This window comes from Astatotilapia calliptera, chromosome 5 (assembly GCF_964374335.1).
Source record: "Astatotilapia calliptera chromosome 5, fAstCal68.1, whole genome shotgun sequence".
Lineage (NCBI taxonomy): Eukaryota > Metazoa > Chordata > Actinopteri > Cichliformes > Cichlidae > Astatotilapia > Astatotilapia calliptera.
Genome location: NC_137426.1, coordinates 17,259,903 through 17,282,749, shown reverse-complemented (window position 1 = coordinate 17,282,749; position 22,847 = coordinate 17,259,903). Strand labels below are relative to the sequence as shown.

The 22,847-nt window shown below is 40.6% G+C and overlaps 1 protein-coding gene and 1 long non-coding RNA gene across 2 annotated transcripts in view; one reads left to right on the top strand and one right to left on the bottom strand.

The window, feature by feature from the left end:
- trim62.1 (tripartite motif containing 62, tandem duplicate 1) overlaps positions 1–15,042 on the top strand; it is a 34,262-nt gene extending 19,220 nt beyond the window's left edge. The window contains exons 3-6 of the mRNA XM_026167651.2: positions 2,670–2,765; positions 5,837–6,093; positions 8,744–8,859; positions 13,351–15,042. Coding sequence (XP_026023436.1) covers positions 2,670–2,765; positions 5,837–6,093; positions 8,744–8,859; positions 13,351–13,901 — 1,020 coding nt within the window. The 3' untranslated portion in view covers positions 13,902–15,042. The remainder of the gene's footprint in view (positions 1–2,669; positions 2,766–5,836; positions 6,094–8,743; positions 8,860–13,350) is intronic.
- Positions 15,043–20,317: 5,275 nt separating this feature from the next.
- LOC145428893 (uncharacterized) lies at positions 20,318–20,723 on the bottom strand. Its single transcript, XR_013909228.1, has 2 exons — positions 20,585–20,723; positions 20,318–20,501 (listed from the first exon to the last, which is right to left on the bottom strand). It is a non-coding gene; the product is annotated as an uncharacterized LOC145428893 (long non-coding RNA).
- Positions 20,724–22,847: the final 2,124 nt, after the last annotated feature.

Below are 22,847 nucleotides of genomic sequence, written 5' to 3'. Positions count from 1 at the left end.
GTTTTGTTCGCCTCTTTGTCGAGTCTAGCAATAATGCTCTGTAAATCCGAGCTACAGAACGGAAATTTTGAGGAATTTTAAAGCTCGTTTACATTTTTTGTTTTTTGTGGAAAACGTGCAAATAGTTTAGACTGTTGTGCGGTATAGAGACTGTTGTGCGGTATAGACTATTCTATATTATTTGATTTACTTCTATGTATCTGCCCAGGAGCTGCTAATATGACAGGAAAGTAAGAGGACGAAGGGAATGACAGCAGGATGAAATGAGTTTTAGATTTATAATCCCCAAGCTGTGACCCCCATTTCCTGCAGCTTGACGTCCTGGGGAAAATGTCATGTCAGACTTGTGTTGGCCAGATTCGATGGACAGGAAAGAGACGCCTCCACAGAGAACACACAAATACTCACACACACACCTGCACAGGCCATCTTTTTCTGTAGGTACCCGTGTACAAGCTCTTTCCGGTTTCCATTTGATATCATCTCATAAAATCTTCATCTGAAGGACAGTTTCTGCTTTTGGAAGATCAAAAAGGATTAAGTAATTGCACATTTGATTCAAGGCCTTGAATTAAAATGTTTTCACCAAGGTTGTGGGGTTTTGGTTTTTTTTGGGTTTTTTTGTTTTGTTTTGTTTTTTTGTATATTTATTTAGAAGGATTCAACAGATGTGGAGTTTCCTGTTTGTACATCCATCTAAACGCTGTGACAGCAGCAACAGTTAAAGCTGCCCTTCCCTGACCGGTCAGTCAGCGTGCAGCAGATAAGTGGTGGAGCATTTATTTATTTATTTATTTTATTCTGTCAGTGCCGGTCTATCTCAATGTGTGGGAGTGGCCTTTGACCCGCTGCAGACAAACGCGTAGCGATGAGGCAGAGAGCCTGCTGAGCCTGCCGCACTCCGATCATTAACATGGAGAGTCACACTCCCCCTCTGCACCATCCATTGTTTTCTGTTCCTGTCCTTGGTAAGAAACATGCTTCATTTCCCCAGCCCACATTTGCTTCTTTTAGTTGCAACTCATAACAAAGGTCAGAAATTTTCTGCTAAATGGATTCTTATTCATTTTTCCTGTCCCGTCGTAGGAAAAAATACTCGAATCAGTAATTTTTTATTTATTTTTTTCCCTGTCAGACAGGCTTGGATGGTAGTGAGGAGTGACGGTTGTTTTATTAGCCTCTCTAAGCTGACAGTTCCATTTGCTGGATTTTTGCTGCAGTTGGTGTTCAAAGGAAGTGACACTTAGTGGATCACAGAGAAGGGGGCACACAGGTTACTCAAGCAGATACACCAGGCAGCGGGAAAGCTTAACTTGGGGGCCTTGAAATAAATGAGGCTTTTGGTTGTGTCCTTTGATTCAGTTTAGTTTTAATTTCCCCTGAATCAAAGCAGTTGGTGCTAGTGATGCACTGATGGTGCAGTTCTGGGCAGATACTAATGCTGATGCTTAAATAACTGTTAACCAATGCAGATGCATGCTCTTTTTTGTTGTTTTTTGTTGTTTGTTTACCCTTATTTGCCAGGGAATTAAAAGCAATTATATTATAAAAAAAAATAACTGAACATTTTTAAAGCCTGTCTTTGGCAACAGAATGGCACCAAATATGTTCTTTCAGTCAACAAGGTCAGTGTTATTACCAATATATGTCCAGCTTGCCCAATATCGTAATTCAATTAATTTTTCAAAACTGTGACCCTTCTTCATCTTCTCATGTTAAGAGGTGTTAAGCGTCTCAAGATAATTCCTCCTTGTTATTTTGGATTTGTTTAGTGTCTGGTGTTGTTTTATCCCTGTTTTAACATCCTGCAAAGAATGTGTGATTTTTCCAGGTCCATTGTGCCCTAATTCTTTTAAAGAAAAATGTCTGCTTTTTTTAATATATAGATATTGTTGCTCACACTAGCAACACAGGTTAGTCCTTTCCCTGCTTGCATGGGGATCATTGCTTATTCAATTTTTGTGGAAATGTGTCTGCATGAGACATTTCTGGGCTTGTTTTTGGACGGCTTTTATCTCAGTTCATCGGTCAGATCATTGTTTTTGATGCAGGTGATTTGTCTACTGATGTCTGTGCTTAAGGGATTGCATCAGCTAAAATGCCTTTATCCAAAAACCTGAAACACCGGTGTTGTTGGCAAGTGAAACCTGCTTAAAAACTCTGCACCGTTCGTGACAATGGACATCCCAGCCATTTCCCGCAGAGCCAATTGCCTTAGGGAGACTTGGAGGTGGCTGAGCAGTGCAGGTTCTGCCAGCATGTGTCTGACTAGAGATGAGACCCAGTTTTTGTCTGACAGAGCCCAGTGTCTCCAGAGATTTCAGTTTATTTCTTTTATATCTCACTCTCCGTCTGGATTGTTTGTTTAAGCTGCAGCTTAAATCTTTGCTGCCTCATACCCAATCAAAAGCGATTTCTTACGCAAATAACACAATTTAAATACAGTATCACAGAGTTGGAAAAATACTGGTCTGCTAACATGATTAGCATTAGTTCAACGTGACTGATGGTGTTTTTGAGACTTTACCGGAAGCAAGCAGAAGCTGATTGGTTTAAATGGAAAGGGAAATCTTTCAAATACGTTTCACAATTGAGTTAAGCTCAACAGTTCTTTCATATTGAAGTCCAATTACTAGTCGCTGATCTGTGTTTTGTTGTCTGTGTTGCAGAGGGAGATGAAGGAGCAGCTGGCCACCCTGCAGGACAGTGAGAGGGGACACACTGAGGCCCTGCAGCTTTTGCAGAGACAACTCACCGAGACCAAGGTACTGTGACGGTTCTCCTTTATAAAAACAAAAAAACAAGAGTTTCAACTACAGGTAATTTCCATGATCCATATCATTCATAAAGCCTTTTTAAAATAGTGATAATTTGGCATTCAAAAATTCCAAAAAGAAATTCAGTTTGCAATGATATTAACAAGAAATGCACCTTGAACCACGAATCATGGTTTTTCTGGATTTAAAAAAAGGAAATTACTAAGATAAAGTAATTGTTGTAGCACTAAATATCACTCCACCTGCTGAAGCACGTAGGTTTATCTGTTAGAAGATAAGAATATCTGCATTTTTTTTAAGGTGTTGGAATTATTATCATTTTTTTTTTTTTTAAGACAAAGTGCCTTTGCTGCCTTTTTCCCTTTCAGAATAGTAAACAAAATATGTTCAGTGAAAATGCAACTCACACTTTTTTATTAGCTTTTTTTCCCCCACTCAGTTACCCTTTAGTTAAAATCATACATATACAGCTAGATCAGAGGAAATGTCTGAGCAACTACTTACAGTTGAGAAGTAGGAGCATTTTGGCATGTTTGCTTAAAAAAATCAGTTTTCAATTAGGGTCAATAAATGGCTTGCTAAGAATGAGATTTTAGGCTTGTTTATTGTTTTCTGGCATTTTCAAAGACGAAACAATTAATCCGGAAAAAGTAACTAATTAGGATAATAGCTTGAAGAAGCAAATCCCCAAACATGTCAGTTTGAAAAGACTTCAAAGATACTTAGAGAAGCAAGAAATCTTGTTTCCATTTTAGACATCCAAATTGACACAGTAAAACTTCCTCATTACAAGCAGCACAAGAAATGAAAGGGAAAGCTCTGGGTAGTATGTGCACTTTTTCAGCCACTGATCATGCATCTTTCCTTCTTACCGCTTCGACTGACAGTTAAGTTCCAATGCATAAACTGGTTTATTGAGTGACTGTTTAATCTAGACACCATGTTTTAATCAGGGAGCTGTGAACATCTGCTCAATATGTCAGTCTTTTGACCTCTCACACACACCGCTCCTCTCTCCTATAACTGATATTGACCAGGTAAGGAGCTCTGACTGTGTTGCCGCCGTCAGCATTATTTGTTATTCAGGGAGTACATTTGTCTTCTCTCTCGTTTTTGTATGCACTGTCTGCCACCACACAACTCACCTCAGTGTCCGAGACCTGCCAGAGCGAGCCTGGCCTGTCTATTTCATCGCTCTAACTGCTACGTGCAGGCCTTTTATCTGCCCCGCCTTCTCTTTGGAAGTGAGCTGATTTCATTAGATTTACATCCATTTGTACAGAGTGCTCTGCCTGGAAGAGGGCTGCACTGTGACTATATCGATCTCTGATGCATTTAGGGAGCTGACAATGAAATGTCTCCTTGCATTGCTTATTTGTTTTGATGAAAGAGAGGTTGCAACCGCAGTAGTGTAGCTGGCAGCGTTCACCTCGTGTGGGTGTAGTCTCCATCGCAGCAAAGAGAATCCATGCAGAGCAAAGTCATGAAACTTAACAGTTGTGCAGTTTAAGTCTAAATGAAGGCCAAGTTTAAGGATTGGTGTGGTCCAGTGCATGAGTCCTGCATACACATGGATTAATGTAAGCTCATTGTGTTACTGCATTTCTTCACATGTCAGTTGCATTAACATTAAACCTTTCTGCCATCTTAGTCTTGGTACCAACACAGAGGAACAATCCCTCCAGCAGGTCAGCCTTTACCTATATGTGGCTCCAATTTTGATACCTTGGCTCACGTTTGCTGCGGAGGGTCTCCACATGAAGGACCGACACTCTCATTCACACGCCCGCCGGGGATTCTCTTGATAATCACTTGCTCCCAGGAAAGGTATCCAGCCTGCTGTCTCCAAGGGCTGCAAAACAGCCATCACAGACATCGCAGCCTGCTGGGCCAAAACAGCAAACACGTCAGTGTGACTGATAGCTGGGCTGCTGCAGTCCTCCTCCTCACCATCAGTTTTCAACTCTTAACTAGGTAGGAGGGCTGTGTTGGAGCTCACTTTAATGCCACAGCACTCAGAGTCATGTTAACAGGTTCTCACAGGCAGACTAAGAATACCTGCCCCTCGCCTGTGAAAAGCCCCAGAGAGACATGCCTGCTGTTTAAAGAGGATTGATTGAATTTTCAGGCGAGCGTAATTTACAAAAAAAAAAAAAAAGAGCCAGATGATAGTTCCAAAACCCAGCTCATCCTGTAAAGATCAGAGGAAATTCTGATCAGGCAAAATATTCATCGAAGCCTCTTAGAGACGACTTTCATCTGAAATTCTTTTTTGGATTGCTCTGAGGTCATTAAATTTCTCTAATTCTGAATTGCTCTGTGATGGGCAGATGTTTGGATTTCTTTTCAGTCAGTGTGCAAACACAAGTTCAATTTTTTTCCATTAAAATGATGACTATTTGAAAAATAAAAGTTTTAATGAAATCATGCTCAGAAGTTTCAAACTGAAATCTCTCCCCTCGTCTCAGTGCAATTTCTGGGTTTTACGTCACATCCCTTTGTTCTGCCTCTCTGACACTCCAGCTGCTAACACTCAGATGATTAATTCTCTTTGATGTCCATCTTCTCATTCTTCCTGTTAAGCTACAAATCATTTTCTCCAGTTCTTCCAATCTGCCATTCTCTGTCAACTGCTCGGTTCACTCAATGACTGTCTGCAGTAGCCTCTCCACCGATCTCGATGTCCTTTGTGACCTCCTCCTGGTCATCTGTTGGGGTTATTTCTATTAGTGTGTGCTCCTGTTTCTCCTCATCACAGTAATATAAAACAGACCTGTTTGTTTCCTCCCTGTGAGGTTGTACACATGCTCTCAGAGAGCCACTTAAAATCAATACATGTACAAGCTGAATCAATGAATGGCTGTTAATGCAATATTAACACAATTTAGAGTACTGTGTAAGCCCTTGAATTATTGACCCATGTCTAATTAAGAGTTAGACTGTTGTGACTGAATCACTCACTAACTACAGTATGAAGTCTGCTTCACAATCCTGTAATGACATTTTCAAATAGCCCAGCCAAGAGGGGTTTAATTTTCCCACCGTCTTTTGCTTTTCAGTCCTCGGCCAAGAGTCTGCGGGCAACTATCGGTGACGCATTTGAGCGCCTTCATCGATTCCTGCGCGAGCGTCAGAAGAGCATGCTGGAGGAGCTGGAGATGGACACGGCCCGCAAACTGTCCGACATTGAGCATAAGATCCAGCGCTACAGTCAACAGCTGAGAGATGTCAAGGAGGGCATCCAGATATTGCAGGAGCGCCTGAATGAGACAGGGCGACACGACTTCCTGGAGGGTGTAGCAGTCACATCTGAGAGGTGCTTCTTTTTTTCCTTTTTTTTCCCCTCTGTCTCGCACTCAAAATGTATTGTAGTGCAGTAAGAAAATACGAGAGAGGATTCAGGTATATGGAAGTAGTATCTCAGAACATGCCAAATGTGTGTTCTGCTTGTGCTGACGTTCAGGAGAAAGTACAGATTTGAGTAACAGCAGTGGCTAATCCCAGAGCAGATGGAGCATTAGCGCTGCAATAAACCAGCTGTAATGTTTAATCTGGGAGTGGCGCTTGAGTATGATTTAATTGAACAGTTTAATATCTTTAAATTGTCTTGATAAGGTTGACTATAGAGTTGGCAAAGCTTTAATTAACTCAAGGATGCCTTAAATTTAGAGTTTGGTACAAATGTGGTGTCAAATGAGAGCTGGCCAATACTGTTTTGTTTAGATTTTTATGAGCTGGAAACAGTCCCGGGAACTGAAGAGGGCATGAAATGAAGCGTTTGAAGCACTGAAAATCCAACATGGGCACATATCGAATGAAGGGACTGGCACAACTCCCTCAACCTTTTATTGGGTTCGTTTTGGAACAGGCTATGTCAAAATGTTGAGCAGCAATGTTGTTTGATGTGGGGGAATAAAAGGTATTGTAGTGAGTCTAAATGATGACAGTATATTATATAATCCTGATGTATTTTTAAAAAGGTAGAGGTAAGAGCTATTTTGGCACCAGTTTTGAAAATAAAAAACATTAAAAACATTATTAGGAGATGTATACAGTCATAAGAAAGCCAAGTTGGTCTTAATTTAGAGGTCACATCGTCAATTGTTAATGTGGACACAGAAGATGAAGGAACAAAAATACTAACAAAAAGAGAAACGAAGAACAGAAATGATGTTGGTCTCCCCAGTAGGAGTATAGCCATGAGGCTCATGATGGCCTGGCACCTTACAAAGGTCTTTGTTTTTTTCTGTCATGTAGTTTTGTTACATGAGCTACATGTGGCTTCAATAAAGAACGTACTAGACCACCAACACATTACAACAGCAGAAGCTCAACCATGGAAAGCCATGTCATGAAGCTCCCAGCGCACAGTTTTTGTTCTCCTGTTAATGCCAGAGGAGGATTGGAGCTCTGCACTGTGCGCCTTTCCCCTGTAACTTTGTGGTCTGCCTTTTCGTGGCTGAGTTTTGCTGTATTTCCTAAAACCTTCCACTTTACAATAGCACCACTTACAGATGATCATCAAATATCTAGACATCTAGAAATTTCATGAACTGACTTGTTGTAACAGTGGCGTTCTATTACAGTACTACTGTGGAATTCAATGAGCTTGTTAGAGCAACCCATTCTTTCAGTGTTTCAGTGCTACGTGGTTAGGTTTATACACCTTTAACAACAGGAATGAAAACACCTGAACTGAAAGATTAAAAGGAGAGTCACGTAATACTTCTGTCCTAACATTTTGTCCTGTACTTTAGACTAAATCAGTGTAAGCGGGCAAATTGTCAGTCAATCCATCTTTATTATAGACTCAAATGGTCCAAACAAGAAAATCATCATTTTAATACAGAAAGACAAACTGTATCAGTTTGTTCATACTTGAGTTAACAAGTTTATATTTGTTAGACCGACAATAATTTCATTATCAGAAACATTGAGCCTGTAAATAATTTATAAAGGAGATTTCTTAAGATACTTGCACTGATCCATCTCAGTCTCTTTTGTAATAATATCATGGTATCGTTTTGTGGTACTTGAAGTCTCCCTAAACACCCTTTCCTCTGGTTTGACTAAGTGTGAAGTGTGCAAAATTCAGAGGTGTACAATGGGCTCTACGTAAAGAAATTGTCACTTTGTCCATACATGTAGTTGTGTATGTAAAAGGCTGTTTGTTTGTGCACACATCACTTGGCATTCGCTAGAAATATTTTCTTCAGATTAAAGTGCAAAAGTGTTCTTAAAATATAAGATGTGGTCATGGTTTAAAAAAAGCCCCCATCTGCATTGATCTGGAGATGAATTGAAACATGCTGTTCTTGTAAATGCAGCTCCAGCAGCACTTCTGTGACCCGTACCATCTCTCTGCAAGCTTACAGTCATTTCTTTTATGGCTTACAGTAGCTACTTGACCCAAATCACCTTGTGATCAGATAACAGAAGAAAAAAGTTTGCGCTCTCAATTTCAAGATGAGTCACAGAAATATTTCTGTGGGATAAAGAAAGAGGAACTCAAGATCTTAGATGTCGAAAACACATGTCAAATCTTGTTTTGACACAGGAGGAAGAAGAATTAGCACATTGACATAGGTTGCCTTAAAAAAATAGCATTTGAATAGAAGAGCTCAAAAGCGTAGGAAAGTCCCATGAAGATTTCACACTGTTAACCAACTCACTCGATTGCTTGCCTGATCTCTGAACTTCATGTAAGTGCTCTGAGTGATTCGTGTAGAGGTCCGTATTGACTGTGTACTGTGATTATTATTTTTATTTATTTATTTTTATCCCTGTGCCTTGAGATTCATGAAGTAGTTTGTCAGTTGCTTAATGGCATATTTAAAACACACAAAGTAGATTTATTACTCGAGGGGTCAATGTTGTGGTCTGAACACCACAGGCAGTGTTATTAAGGGCGGGGGGAAAGCAGCAAATTGGATTTGGACTGTTATTGATCTCTCTTTCTGACTCAGGATCAAGGGGAAGATTCATGAGACCAACCTAACGTATGAGGACTTCCCGACATCAAAGTACATGGGTCCGTTACAGTATACAATATGGAAATCACTCTTCCAGGACATTTCACCAGGTACGATGGGTGCCTTCAAATCCTTAGTCTTGTCTTAATTTCAGTTTGAATGAGTCTGTTCTTATTGTCATTATGTGGGAATTTCCAAAAACAAAATGCTGCTGTTTTCACTGTTTGAACACATTTTACTGTTTCGCTAACTCATTCAGGCTTATATATGTAAAAATGTGTAGAAATGATTTAAGTAGGCTGAAGGTACTTTAAATAACTTAACTGTTGTCGATCCCACCTTATGCTATATCTACACCAGGGAAATGCAACCTGACAAAAATGATTGCAACTGTGTGCAATGAACTTGGAAAAGGTTGACCTATTGCCTTTAAAAGTTGTTGCTTGAAAGATGGGAACCAGGTCTGCATCTTCAAAGCAACTTTGGTATCAAGGCAGCAAAAAATGTAATGTCTGTTATTGATTTGGGCCAAGTTGGCATTATTATATTATATTATATTATATTATATTATGATGATTGTCTGTCAACAGAAATCACAACTCTGATTTTCAGCTGTGCTTTTTAAGTCTTCATTGTTTGAAGACGATCTGTGCAATTGCATCCCTGCAGGTACTTGCAGTTAGTCACTGAATGCAAATACCAGGTAACCAGAAATTATTTTCCTAGTTACAAGGACGTTGGCATCCTATTTTTAATCTAGTGTGACTGACCCAAAGGAGGTGGACATTTTAGGCCAGATGGTGATGAAGAAGAGCTTTACTAGCCAACCTGCTCGTTAGTCTCTGGACATGGGAAGATACAAGCTGAACAATTAATGGCATAAGAATAACTATTACTCCTGCGCTAAAAGCACTAAAAGCCTGAAGCAAACTGTGCTGTGTGTCCAAGGTGTTTCAAAACTGAGCCAATGCAACGTAGCTTAGAATTATAATGAGATTGTACACAATAAGAGTGGGATTTTGTTTTGTTTTTTTGTATATTTTGACATTTGATGTGCATTTCAAACTCAAGTATGATCTTAAATTTTATGTAAAGTAAAAAGATCTCAAAGTTTTAAATGAGCCTTGCTTATATGTAGATGTACCCAGCCATGTTAGTAAATATACAGGTGTTAAAGGAGTGAATACTCACTTTTGATGTTGCTTGCTTTTAGTGCCGCTCCCACATCCTACCACTAAATGAGTCTAGACAGTGGCTAGCTTAGCTTCTCAGATACAGTGGAAGTAAACAGCTTGTCTTGCTTTGTGCATAACTGAAAAAAATCCATCTAGCAGCCCCTCTAAAGCTCTCATTTACATTGCATGTTTGTTAAATCAGTTTAAAAGCAGCACTTTGTTTTCTGTGTGGCTGTCTGTTCCTGTTTTAAAGCTTTTTTGGCCTGTTTGACTTTGTGCTAAGACTTTAAAACCACAAATTGCCGGTTATACTTTATTTGTCCATATTAAACAGACAAGACTTTACATGTTAATCAGAGAAATTAAAAGAGCTGGCTTCTGGCTTTGGTGGTGTTTGGACACAGCCATACTTACTCTTTTCACCCGGTTTCTAGCTGTTGTGTTTATATTTTACCCAAGGATATTAGAAAGGAATTAATCATCTCAACTAACCTGGATAGAAAACAAGTAACCACATCTTCCATAGAAGATGGAGCCTAGAATAGGTTGATAATCTAATTTTCTTCACAAATATAGAGTGTTGGAAGATCCAGCATTAATATTTCTGGGAAGCTTTTGAGCTTCTTTCTCGTCTGTAATCGAACCTGCAGGTTGGTAATGTCCTTCTGTGTTTGCGGTCCTGAGAGGAGCTCTGCCATCTCTGCCCTACAGTCATCACTCACTCAGAGGAGATTATTTAAAATAATGTGCTGAGGATTTTTTTTTTTTTTTACTCCCTCAATCAATTCTCTCATTTCAGCCTGTTGCTGGCTGAGTGGAGGCCGGGCACTTTCTTGGCCTCCCTTGACTGCCTGCCAAATGGAACAATTGGTTACGATCCATCACCAGCAGTTGCCAGAGATGCAACAAAGACATTCTTCCCATCATCCCTTGTTGTCACTGATGGGTTAGCAGAAATAACTACCAGACCCTGTGCCATTTTTTTTTTTCCCCTCCTTTCTCTTTTCCTATTTTTTTTTTCCTCATGTTCAGCAGCGGGGAAATGGAGTCTCCTCGTGTGTGTCTGCCTTCATGTTTCTTCATATGACACACAGAGGCACTCCGCTTATGAAATTTTAATGACTCGATTGTAACAAACACTGCAGATGTCATTGTGTGAAGAAGCTATTGTGCTGTCCACTGGCAGACTGCCAGACATTTCACCTCCATTTATCCCAGCTGATATAAATACGGGAGAACTGGAAAGTTGCCCTTCCCTCTCTTTCCTGAATTTGCTTCATATAAAAGAGGGCAAAGAGAACAAGATGTTATTGTTTGGCCTGAAGTGCTTCCCTTATAACTAAACGTTTGCAGACCCGCCTCCTACAGACGAGCAGGGCTGTGAGCTGAAGCTGCTCCTCCCATCCCTGTAATTACTGCTTCTTCTCTTTACATGGTCGCATCCTGTGCAGACTCATGAGAACACTTCATTTTTGAAGTATATGATGTATACAAGAATGTAAAAACACATTATGAAGACGACATCACAGTGTACGCACACTCACATGCACACGGGTCATGTTCCTGAAATAGGAGTTGAGCTGCAGTGGGGTGTGCCATATAATGACAACCCATTACTCGTCCTCTACCACAGGCCAGGGCTCTGGTCACCTTCTCCAATTCTGGCAGCAATTATACATACATACTGTAATGTTGTTTGGGTTAAATGCTTGGTTTTCCCAAAAGATAACACAATGCCTCTTACTTTAACTCAGTAGTAGCTTGGAGTGCAGACATTTTAGGATTTATTTGTCCGTTTCGCTTCTCTTCTGTATGGCTATTGAAAGAGCCAACCTTGACCAGAGTCTGCTTTGCAAAAAAGAAATGTACAACAAGAAAGTTACGTTTCATGGTTCAGGCACACTAAAGCGCCTCCTAGTGAAAATGGCTTCTAGCACTAGGAAAAATCTGGTTTCTCAGACTTGGTGATTGCATTCAGCCCTCCTTTGGTGGCCAATCAAATGTAGCTGCATTAAAGACTTACAGTTATAAGGCAATTGGAGACAGGTTGCTTCCCATCATGTGACCTGTGCAAACAGTCACACCCCAACTTGGACTCACTGCAGTCTCAGACAGATTGATGAAGGTTTGAAATTAATTGACGTCTAATTTACAAATCCAGATAGATTGGAGGCAACATGTTAGCAATCTGAGTAAAACCACACTGATCAGCGCAACCTGTCTGTGACATGATTACTTAGAATTGACGTTTTGGCCCTATTCAGTCACAAACTGTTAGCAGACTGATTGCAACTCTTTGAAAGTGGTCTGTAAAGCATTCATATCAAAGGCAGCGAGATCCCAGGGTCACTGCACATGGTCACAAAAGTTTTCTTTAGTGGGACATTATTGGTCAAACATCGGCATTGACCAGCTTTGTTGAATTAACAGCGATTAGCATCTGAGCAAACCAAATGATTTTGGTTGTCAGCCACATTCACAGCTGCTGCATTTCTAACTAACTGGTTCATTAAATTTTAATTCCACAGCTTGGTGAGTGTGGATTGATAAAGTTTATGAAACTGGTATCTCTGGGCTTTCACTCAGATGTTAGAAAGATTCCACAAAAATTAAGCCCCCAAATCATTTTTAGAAACTAACTTATAAGAAACTCAATAATGATAATAATAATAATGATCATGATGATGATAATAATGCAAACACTAGAGGTTCAATTCGCCAAATAAAGGCAAACAGAGAAATTGTGATTTATCCCAGATTGGCTGGTTGTCATTGTTACCATGGACAACATATGGCCACGTTGTTGCAGTATCAGTTACCCTCCAAAATCATGCCCCTAATTACAATATCTGCTGTCACCATCTTGTGCCTTTAAAAAACAGCAGCAACCACAAATCCTGAAGACAGTTCTTCATAACTCTGCCTGGAGGTTTGAGCTTGTTGTCATGCAGCAGAATAAATTTGGGACTGATCAGAAGCCTCCCTGATGGATAAGAAGGATCTGAAGTTTTAAGCTTTTTCAAAACTTTTTGCAAAGTACTGCAAATCAGAATCGGAGCATGAAGCCGAAACTTTTGTTCCAACTTTCAGTTTGTGATCGAAATGATGAAATCGATGGTAACTTTTCTGTTTCATCACCCTGACCCCACCTCTCCTACAAAGTGACCAGCAGTCTTCGAGTTTTCACTCACTGCCTCAGCACAAAACTGTTCCCGCAGCGGCAGCATGATGGAGCAAACGGACTTGCTGAGAATAACACTGCTGTCCTTGCTTTTCTGTCTGGCTAAGCTGAGTCATAACATATTAATGTGTTTGTTTTCTTTCTTTTTTTTTTACTTTTTGTTTTATTTGTCATTGTTCAGTCTCTTTTCAGGGTTAAATCTAAAACTAAATTAAATGTTCGCTCTTGTTCATTTCTTTCTTCAGTGCCAGCAGCTTTGACCCTCGACCCCATCACAGCCCACCAAAGACTGATTCTCTCAGACGACTGCACCATCGTGGCCTACGGGAATCTCCATCCACAGCCTCTGCAGGACTCCCCTCGGCGCTTTGATGTCGAGGTGTCCGTTCTGGGTGCAGAGGGCTTTTCGTCTGGCGTTCATTACTGGGAGGTGATGGTGTCGGAGAAGACGCAGTGGATGATCGGCGTGGCCAGCGAGACAGTCAGTCGCAAAGGCAGCATCCAGATCCAGCCGAGCCGCGGCTTCTACTGCATCGTTATGCACGACGGGAACCAGTACAGCGCCTGCACCGAGCCCTGGACCCGTCTCAATGTCAAGAGCAAGCTGGAGAAGGTGGGGGTGTTCCTGGACTACCCCAAAGGCCTCCTCATCTTCTACAACGCAGACGACATGTCTTGGCTCTACACCTACCGAGAGAAATTCCCCCCCAAGGTCTTCCCCTACTTCAGCCCTGGCCAGAGTCACGCTAATGGCAAGAATGTGCAGCCACTGCGAATCAACACAGTACGCCTTTAAGAGCTGCTCGCCTCTGTGATCGCAGTTGTCCTGACAGATGAATCTGTCATTGATGAATCCACGGGTTTCACGTGTTTCAAAAGATGTTTAAGAAGTCACTTTCAAAATGTTAAATAGGGTGTTTGAAATACTTATTTCCTTCAGTTCGGTGTTGGAATTGTGCTCGATGTTGCTCTTAAAGCTAAAAACTTCATTTTTTTTTTCTTCTCCTTCTTCTTCTCTTTTTGACTTGAAGTGACTGTACAGGTACAACCTGCTGTTGAGCCTCATTCTGCATCTTTCATGAAAAAGATGGCATTAAATGGAGATAGTGGGGACCCCTGGGCTTATTTTGAGGTCTGTGGCAGCAGAAGTTATCCTCAGTTTTAAAGTAACTGTCTAAGGCCCGCCTTGCACACTCCCAGGGGGCTCTGCTCTCTGTATCAAGCTTCAGGCTTTTCAGACTTGACGTCCTTCTCTCTTTCCCTCCCTCTCCCTGTCCAAACAAGTGGACAGTGGATACCAGTCACTTGTCTTCTCTGCGCTGTACAGTTGGCTTAGCTTTGTCTGTGGAATGTCTGTGGCATTTGGCGCCTATTTTGGCTTTTGATTGGACAGCGATCTGCTCGTCAAGTCTGCTGGCACTTTTTTTTTTTGACTTGTCTCTGAGACCATGGTAGTTCCTTCTACATCCATGTGTCTGTACAGGTTTTATCATTGTGTAGAAAGCTCCAGTTCTGTGTGCACCAGCACCTAAATGAATGATTATAGAAGTCCATAGGTCGCTGAGGTGATGAGGTTGTGCAGACATATGCTGCTCATTGGTGGAAATGAATACGTGTGTGTGTGTGTGTGTGTGTGTGTGTGTGTGTATAAAGTATCAGTAGTTTAAAAAACTCATCATGCTGGATCATGTTTAAGTTACACAACGCCTGACGTTTGATCATTTGTCTTGATGTCAAAAACATTTGTAAATCATACTGAACTGAACAGAGACAAATGCATAAATTCTCAGATGTGAAAATCTGACCATTATAGATCAGTTCTGAGACCAGTTGTTCGCTTTGTTATTCTAAATCCTATCATTTGTGTAAACTGTACATTTTAGGAACTTTTAATTATCAAATAAAAGGTGATGGATGGATGAACGCGAGCAGTAATACGATATTTCCTGTGACTTGCATTCCCAAAGCTGCTGCCGCCGCCGTCGCTGTGATTAGAATCACTGAGAAGTCCTCAGAGGCTCACTTGTGTTTTTGACACGTGCCTCAAGTGCTCTTGTTTATCATTAGTTAAACACAAGTCGAGCAGAATCTGCTCTAAGAGGCTCTTGTCCCTCGGCCAGTTCCGGCACACTGAGAGACGCGTGAGGCGCTCGGAGGGGATGTTCACGGGTGTGTTTGTGCAGCCTGCTGCAGCTATAATTTTAAATCCAGCTTTGGTTGTGGTTGATAAACACCCATCTGGCCATCCAGGCATACCCACGGAGCGGCCAAAATGTTTATTGCAAAATACCCTGCTATCAAGCAGAGCTTAATAGATTTTTCTTCTGCGGGAAATCTACAAATGAACAAAAAAAAGGATCAGTTTGACCTTCCATTGCCTCTGTACACATTTGCATTTGTATGTGTGTCCTCTTGTTTTGTCCGTGCAAAAGAAAAATCGGGGCAGTGCCCCTGTTTTTGTAGGATGTGATTGCAGTATGACGCAAACTAGGGTCAAATTTTGTGACTCTGCAGATGACTCTGTGCGCTTGTCTTAGCTTGCACAGATCTGCAGGGGCCTGCGAGTTATTCACCAGTTATCTGATGTGGCTGAGTAACACCTGACACACCTCAAATACCCAACAAAAATGCCCCCAGATAACACGGTGGGTTATTTTTCTCTCTTCGATCTGTTATTAGGGAAAACCTCCTTGGAGTAACCCCCCCAGGTTAAAACAAAACTTGACCCCAGTTTGTTGCAGACCCTTGTGCTGTCTGCTTCATTAAGACTTTATGTTAAATATTCAGAAGGAGATTATTGTGAGGTGATGTTACTGGTGACAGTGATGCAAATGGTTAAAATGACGATAGTATCTATGACACTTTTAATGATAATTATGATGATTGTGTCTTTTGATGAGGGGCCCCCTTGCGTCATTGTGTGAATATATTCTAGTGAGCTTTTGCCACTGGAGGTTTGTGGGAAATGTTTTAATGTACAATAAATGACTGTGAAAAACCCCACTGTCTCATTAACTTTGTTTTGCTGGTGCATCAGCAGCAACTCCACAGAGCAGTCCGGTTCATTTTTCTCATAATACCAATTCGGAAAACTGAAGCCTGCTCATCTGCACACCTCAGTGTGCCACAGAACAGAGTGTTTAATAGAGAACTTACATAGCAACTGCAGCTCAAGAAATCAGTGGATCAGAGAATTGATCCCCGGCTCCTCCAGTCCGCAAAACATAGTGTCCTTGGAAAAGATGCTCTAAGAAGCTGCTGTAAATACTTCTTAGAAAGCGAAGGAGTGGGTGAATGTATGTTGTAGTCTAAAGCACATTAAATGATCAGTAAGTCTAAAAAAGCAATACATAAATGGACTCTATTTATCTTTTGAGTGCCAACATGTCATCACGCATGACTAGTTTTCATTTTGGAGGAGAGGTCATCAATCTTAAATCTACTTCTTAACTTTATTATTTCTTCTTTTCTTTCCTTGTTCCCCCTTCTCACATTTTCTAGAAAAATAGAGCACAGCTTTATCTCAGGGTATAAAATCAAAACATTTAGTCTTCACCCAAACCCAGCCTTGGTGCTCTTTTTGTGCAGCACCACCTGGCGTTTAACTTCACCTTTTATTTGTGCTGTTTCCTTTGGACATTGAAGGGTAGCGGTCATCTATTCCTCCATCTGTGACGATCTGTCACATTTTTGTTAAACCATCATCATAATGAACACCATGCGGCAGCTGAAACCAAAACCCCTAAAATGAAACATCTGGTAGGCAGATGAGTCCTGCTTTAAATGTAGGAAAGCTTTGTCTGAGCTTGTCAATACCTGCTCCAGATCAGAGAGAGTTTTCATGCCACACATTTTATTGGGCTGTGCCAAACTCGCAGCTCTGCTAAGGTATCCAGCAGGGATGTGGGAGGCTGTGCACTCTTTTTCATTACTGTTCCCTATTTTGGCTGAGACTGAGGCTCGGGCGTGTGACATGATGAATAAAAAAAGATGTCTGCTGGAGTTCAGTGTTCCCTCACTGCGGATGAGCCACCGTTTTCAATGCATCCTGTTCGTCTGCCATCTGTGATGCATCTGAATGAAGCTCAGTGAAACGGCAAAGAAGAAACTGTCGTGCAGCCCCTTTATTTAACTTTTTTTTAATCTCGACAAAAACGATTAACGTCTGAGTCACGTTCTGTGTTAAAAAACGCCAGGAAGAAAAAAAAATGTTATTTTTGTTTCTGACTTTGCGCCTTCGTTCTTTCTTCTTTCACACTCCAAAGCAATTGAGCGTTGTTTCATGAACAAACAGTGCAGTTTGAAGCAGTGCCATTGATCCAGAGCACGCCCTCAGGACAAGAGGCTTCATATTCTCAGCTTTGACTCTGCGTACTTTTCTCCTGTGATTAAAGACATTTTTATCCGAGGAGAAGGTGTCCAACCCGTAATAGACATTTTTCCCAGAGGGGAAAGTGTCCATTAAAAAGTCACTGAGCTCTCCTTTGAGAGACTCGTATCTGATTCCAGTCTGATGTGGCCCTCCTGAGGCGGGAGTGTAGGGTTTTTAATCTTCTAAGTGATGGGGAAAGCAGAAATAGAGGCTCACTTTTGTCATCATTTTTTCCCTTCCTGCTGAAGAACGAGCTTCAGCCGTAATGCTGGTAGCATGAACAGATCCATCATCCATGTTATTATGCAGTTTATGTTCAAGGATTATGCACTGTATTAGATTAAATGGGACTTGAGGATCATGACTGTGCCACAGGATTTTACACCATCTCACTGCTGAAGGGATTAGTCCGACATCTATTTTGTTAATTGATTGAACACTGAGGTCATTTATCAAGCCAGAATGCCAAACATTGTCTGCTTCCTGTTTCTCCCATGTGTGGACTTCTTTTTCTCTCGTATAGGGGTGTGATTTTCCATTAGTTATGCATTTTTGGACACAATTCTCCATTACTGGCTTCTCTTCATTGGCTCAATGTTGAATTGATACAAAGTCGTGAATAATTAGCCTCTATTATATCTTAAAGACCTCATAGTACATTATTATTCTAACAGAGCACTTCGCTCTCAGACTGCTCGCTTACTTGTGATTCCTTGAATTTCTAAAAGTAAAAGGCAGGATCCAGCTCCCAGTTTGGATTCAAGAGACAAGACACCCTCTCTGCTTTTAAGAGTAGGCTTAAAACCTTCCTTAGAGCTGGATCAGATGGCTGTCCCTCCCTGAGCCTGCTTTTGCGGATATTTTCCTGTTAAAAGGGAGTTTTTCCTTCCCACCATGACCAAGTGCTTTCTCATAGGGGGTTGTTTAATTGTAGGGGTTTTCTTCAGTGCCATGAGCCATCTGTTGTTGTCATTTGGAGCTTCATAAAGGAACAGATGAACTTTAGATAGTTGTGTATCCCCCTTTTGGTTGATAAACACACTCCAGGGCTCATTAAAGAAATGACAAAATCTTGCCTTCATCCTGTCTCAGAAATTAAAAACAGAAAAGAAAAAAAAAGTTGTGTAGGTGAAGCAGAGGATTACTCATCTAGCTGGGAGAAGATAAAACACTTGTGGGTGTCTTGTTAAGGCAATAAAATGTTACGCCATTAGGAAGAAAATTATCTCAAATCTTGTATAAAAATACAGTCTGTTGTTCTTTCCACCCTCCTCATAGATCACAGTTCCAGCACTGAATAGTAAGAACTTCAGAAATGAGGAAATTTGAAGCAACTTTTCCAATTAAATGTCATCATCTACTTATATAAAATAAAAAAAAATCCTCCCTCTCGCTTTCACACACATTCACACCCTCTCCACTGCACTCCTCAAACTTTTGTCCACAGCGGACACACAGAGAAATTGACCTTCTTGTATAATCTTGCATGAGTCAGTGTATTTGTCAGCACAAGTCTCTACACCGTAAAAGAAGCAGTGCGAAGGTGTTTAGCTCAATCAGAGAGGAGACAGCCTAATTCACCTTCATCCTGTTTCCTGAGTCCTCCTCATGCTTCTCCTGTTACATGCTGAAGCACTGAACACAGCGAAGTCAGGGTTTGTTGTTGTAGCAGAGTGCCCTCTGGTGTTGGCACGTTTCCCTAAGTTTTGGCTGCTACATCATGTCAATTTTTATCTGAATTGTTCATCATTAAAAGAAGAACACAGACATTTTTTATGCAAATAGTTGAAGTAGAAACCTGAAGCAGTATTAAAAGGGGGAAAAAATCGTTTCCATGTCTCCTCTAGAGAAGTCAGAAGATAAAGCAGAAGATAAACTATAGTTTGGTCCCTAAGTTTTTGGATAGTGACACAGATTTGGTTTTTTTGTTTGTTTGTTTTTAATTTTGTCTATGCACACCACTGCAGGGGATTTTAAATCAAAGAATCAGTATGTGAAGCACAGGCTTCCAGCTTTAATTTAAGGTATTTGACAAAAGTAAAGCATTAATTGTTCAGGAATTATAGTCTTTTTTAAATGTATTTTTTTATAAATAGTCCCCCATTTTCTCAAAATGTTCAGAATTAATTGAACAAACTAGCAGAATTTTAATTGTTTTTATTACGTGGATGAAAATCCTTTGCAGTTAATGATGTTCTGCTGAAGGTGCTGCTTGTTTGTGAGTCTCTCTGCCTCCAGTTTTGCATTTATTGAAAAAAGCTACACTGCTGGATTGTGATCAGCTATCTGACTTGGCCATTCAAGAATATGCCCAACTTCTTTACTTTTCTTTAGCAGTATGCTTTGGGTCATTATTCATTAGCACTGCGAAGCACTCAGCATTAGTCTTAAACGCTAGTAGCCTGGTTCCCTGCAGCCATGCATGCCGATGCCACAACGCTATGTCGATCATGTTTGACAGATCTCTGGCTTCAGATGAGCCGTTTCCCTCCTCCATCTATTTCTTTTCTCATCATTCTGGTACACGTTTATCTTAGTTTCATCGCTCTGAAGAACAGAACCGTGCAGGTTCCTGCAGATATTTTTTGTCAAAGTCTAATCTACAGGGTGGGCAATTTATATGGATACACCGTAATAAAATGGGAATGGTTGGTGATATTAAAGTCCTGTTTGTGGCACATTAGTATATGTGAGGGGGCAAACACCTCAAGATGGTTGGTGACCATGGTGGCCATTTAGAAGTCGGCCATCTTGGATACAACTTTTGTTTTTTCAATAGGAAGACGGCCATGTGATACATCAAACTTATTGGTAATGTCACAAGAAAAGCAATGGTGTGCTCGGTTTCAACGTAACTTTATTCTTTCATGAGTTATTTACACGTTTCTCTTTGTTCGCAGCCATTGACATGTTGAAGAGGTTAACACGTGAGGAGCGGATCGAAATTGTGTTGATATCTGGTGAACGCAGTAACCGGGTCATTGCAGCAGATTTCAATGCAAGACGCCCTACGAGTTCACCCATCTGTGAACAAAGAGAAACTTGTAAATAACTCATGAAACCAACCATTCCCATTTTATTACAGTGTATCCATATAAATGGCCCACCCTGTAATCTGTCCTCCTTGTTCTTGAGTGTAACCAGTGGTTTGCACCTTGTTGTAAACCGTCTATATTTCCATACATGAAGGCGTCTCTTGATTGTAGATCTAAAAAAAAAAAAGATACACCTTGACTTGGATGGACGTTATGAAGGTGTTCTTCTTAAAGACGGAAATAATTCTGTCATCATCCACTTTAGCAGTCTACCGTGGTCTTTCAGATCTTTTGATATTGCTGAGCTGGCCGGTGCATTCCTTCTTTTCAGGAATGTGATTGATGATTTAGCAACTCTTAAAGTTTTTCCACATTTTTTTCAGCCAGAAAATGTCATTCTTCACTTTTCACTGACAAGATCAACACTTGGATTTAACTTCAGCTCATTTATCTGCTTCATTTGTTATGAAACAACCAGGGAACCTGAACACGAAATGGCCTGTCAGTTAATTATCCAATTATTTCTGAGCCACTGAAAATGTCTGTAACACCTAAACAGTTGATGGAAAACTTTTGCTCAGTCACTTGAATTAAAGCTTAAAGTCTGCACTTAAATCACATGATGATTGTTTGATTTAAATAGTCTGTAGTCGTGTACAAAGGCAAAAAAAAGGCCTCACTGTCCTCAAACGTATGAACTGAACTGTAGATGTCTCAATAAAGTGCAGAGACAAGAGAAGACACACAAAATTGGAGTAAATTAAGATTAATTTGAAAGTTATTCCTCTAAAACTTTCATTTGAATTTTTTTTAATCACTGAAACGCCAAAACTAACTAAAGAGAGCATGCCAGAACAATTTGAGACCTATTGGTCTAAAGCGGCTCTACCATTTGCGAAACTGGTCCAAAGTTGTTTTGGGTTTCCTTTTTCTTTTTTTTTAAAGGTTTGAGAAATGTGCTGTCTCATGTGTCTGGACAGGAAAACCCGATGACCTTTTCTGAGCAGGATACATGCCTTTTAAATATGAAGATATTGCCAGAGGACCAAGTCAGTTTTGTTTCTAAAGCAGAGGTGTCAAGTGTACAGCCTGCAGGCCAGAACCAGCGGAGGGGGGGGGCATGAACATGAATGACTTTGACACCACTAATATGAAAGAAACTAGAACCTATCGTCAGTTATCTCTAAGCCTCACTAATAACACCTTACATTTTGTTTGTTTAGCCAATGCGTACAAAAGAAGATTCTTCTGTAGAATCACAGACTTTAAGAGCCAGGTTTTAGTTTTTGCAGGGACTTGTTGCCAGACAACCAGATGAAAGTCAAACAAGTCACCAACAACAGAAACAGGTAACACGGGAACAACTTCAGCTGTCAGAGAGATTTAGTGGGGCTGAATGGTACTTCTTTGGTACTTTTTGAAAGAGCAAAGGTACCTATTCCAGTCTGTGCAAAGTTAATGTTCAACTTAAAGGACAGAAACGAGAGTGGAAATAATTTCTGTGCCTGTTTTTAAGTAAAAGCACAAATTTAAACAGAATAAAATTTGATTATTTTCAAAATTCCTGCATTGAAAATGTAGTCAGTAAAAATATATAAAGTAAAAGCATTTACTATAAAAAGAGGTCTTATTACTCATAAATAAGTATTACAAGAAGACACTCATTGGACATTTTATTAAAAACACCTTGCTACTACAGGGTTCAATGCTTTTGAAATTTTTAATTGAACAACGTGGTGGAAACATTCCTCTGAGGTTTTGGTCCATATTGATATCATAGCATCACACGGGTGCTGCGGATTTGCTTTCGGCACATCCATGATGTGAATCTGTTGTTCCACAAAATCCCAGAGATGGATTGAGATCTGTTGACAGTGGAGGCCATTTGAGTACAGTGAACTCATTGTCACGTTCAACAAAGCAGTTTGAGATGATTTGAGCTTGTGACATGATGCTTTATCCTGCTTGAAGCAGCCATCAGAAGATGGGTACAGTGTGCCAGAAACAATACTCAGGTACGCTTTGGTGTTAAATGATACTCAGATGATGCAAAGTGACCCAAAATGTGCCAAAAGATATCCCTCACACTTACCTTCACCACCAGCCTGAGCCACTGATACCAGGCAGGATGGATGCAACCTTTCATGTTATTAACACCAAATTCTGACCCTACCATCTGATCAGATCAGGCAACATTTTACCAATCATTTATTGTCCAATTTTGGGGAACCTGTGTGATGATAGCCTCAGTTTCCTGTTCTTAGCTGACAGGATTGGAACCACGTGTGGTCTTCTGCTATTGTAGCCCATCTGCTTTAAGGTTCAAGAAGAGATG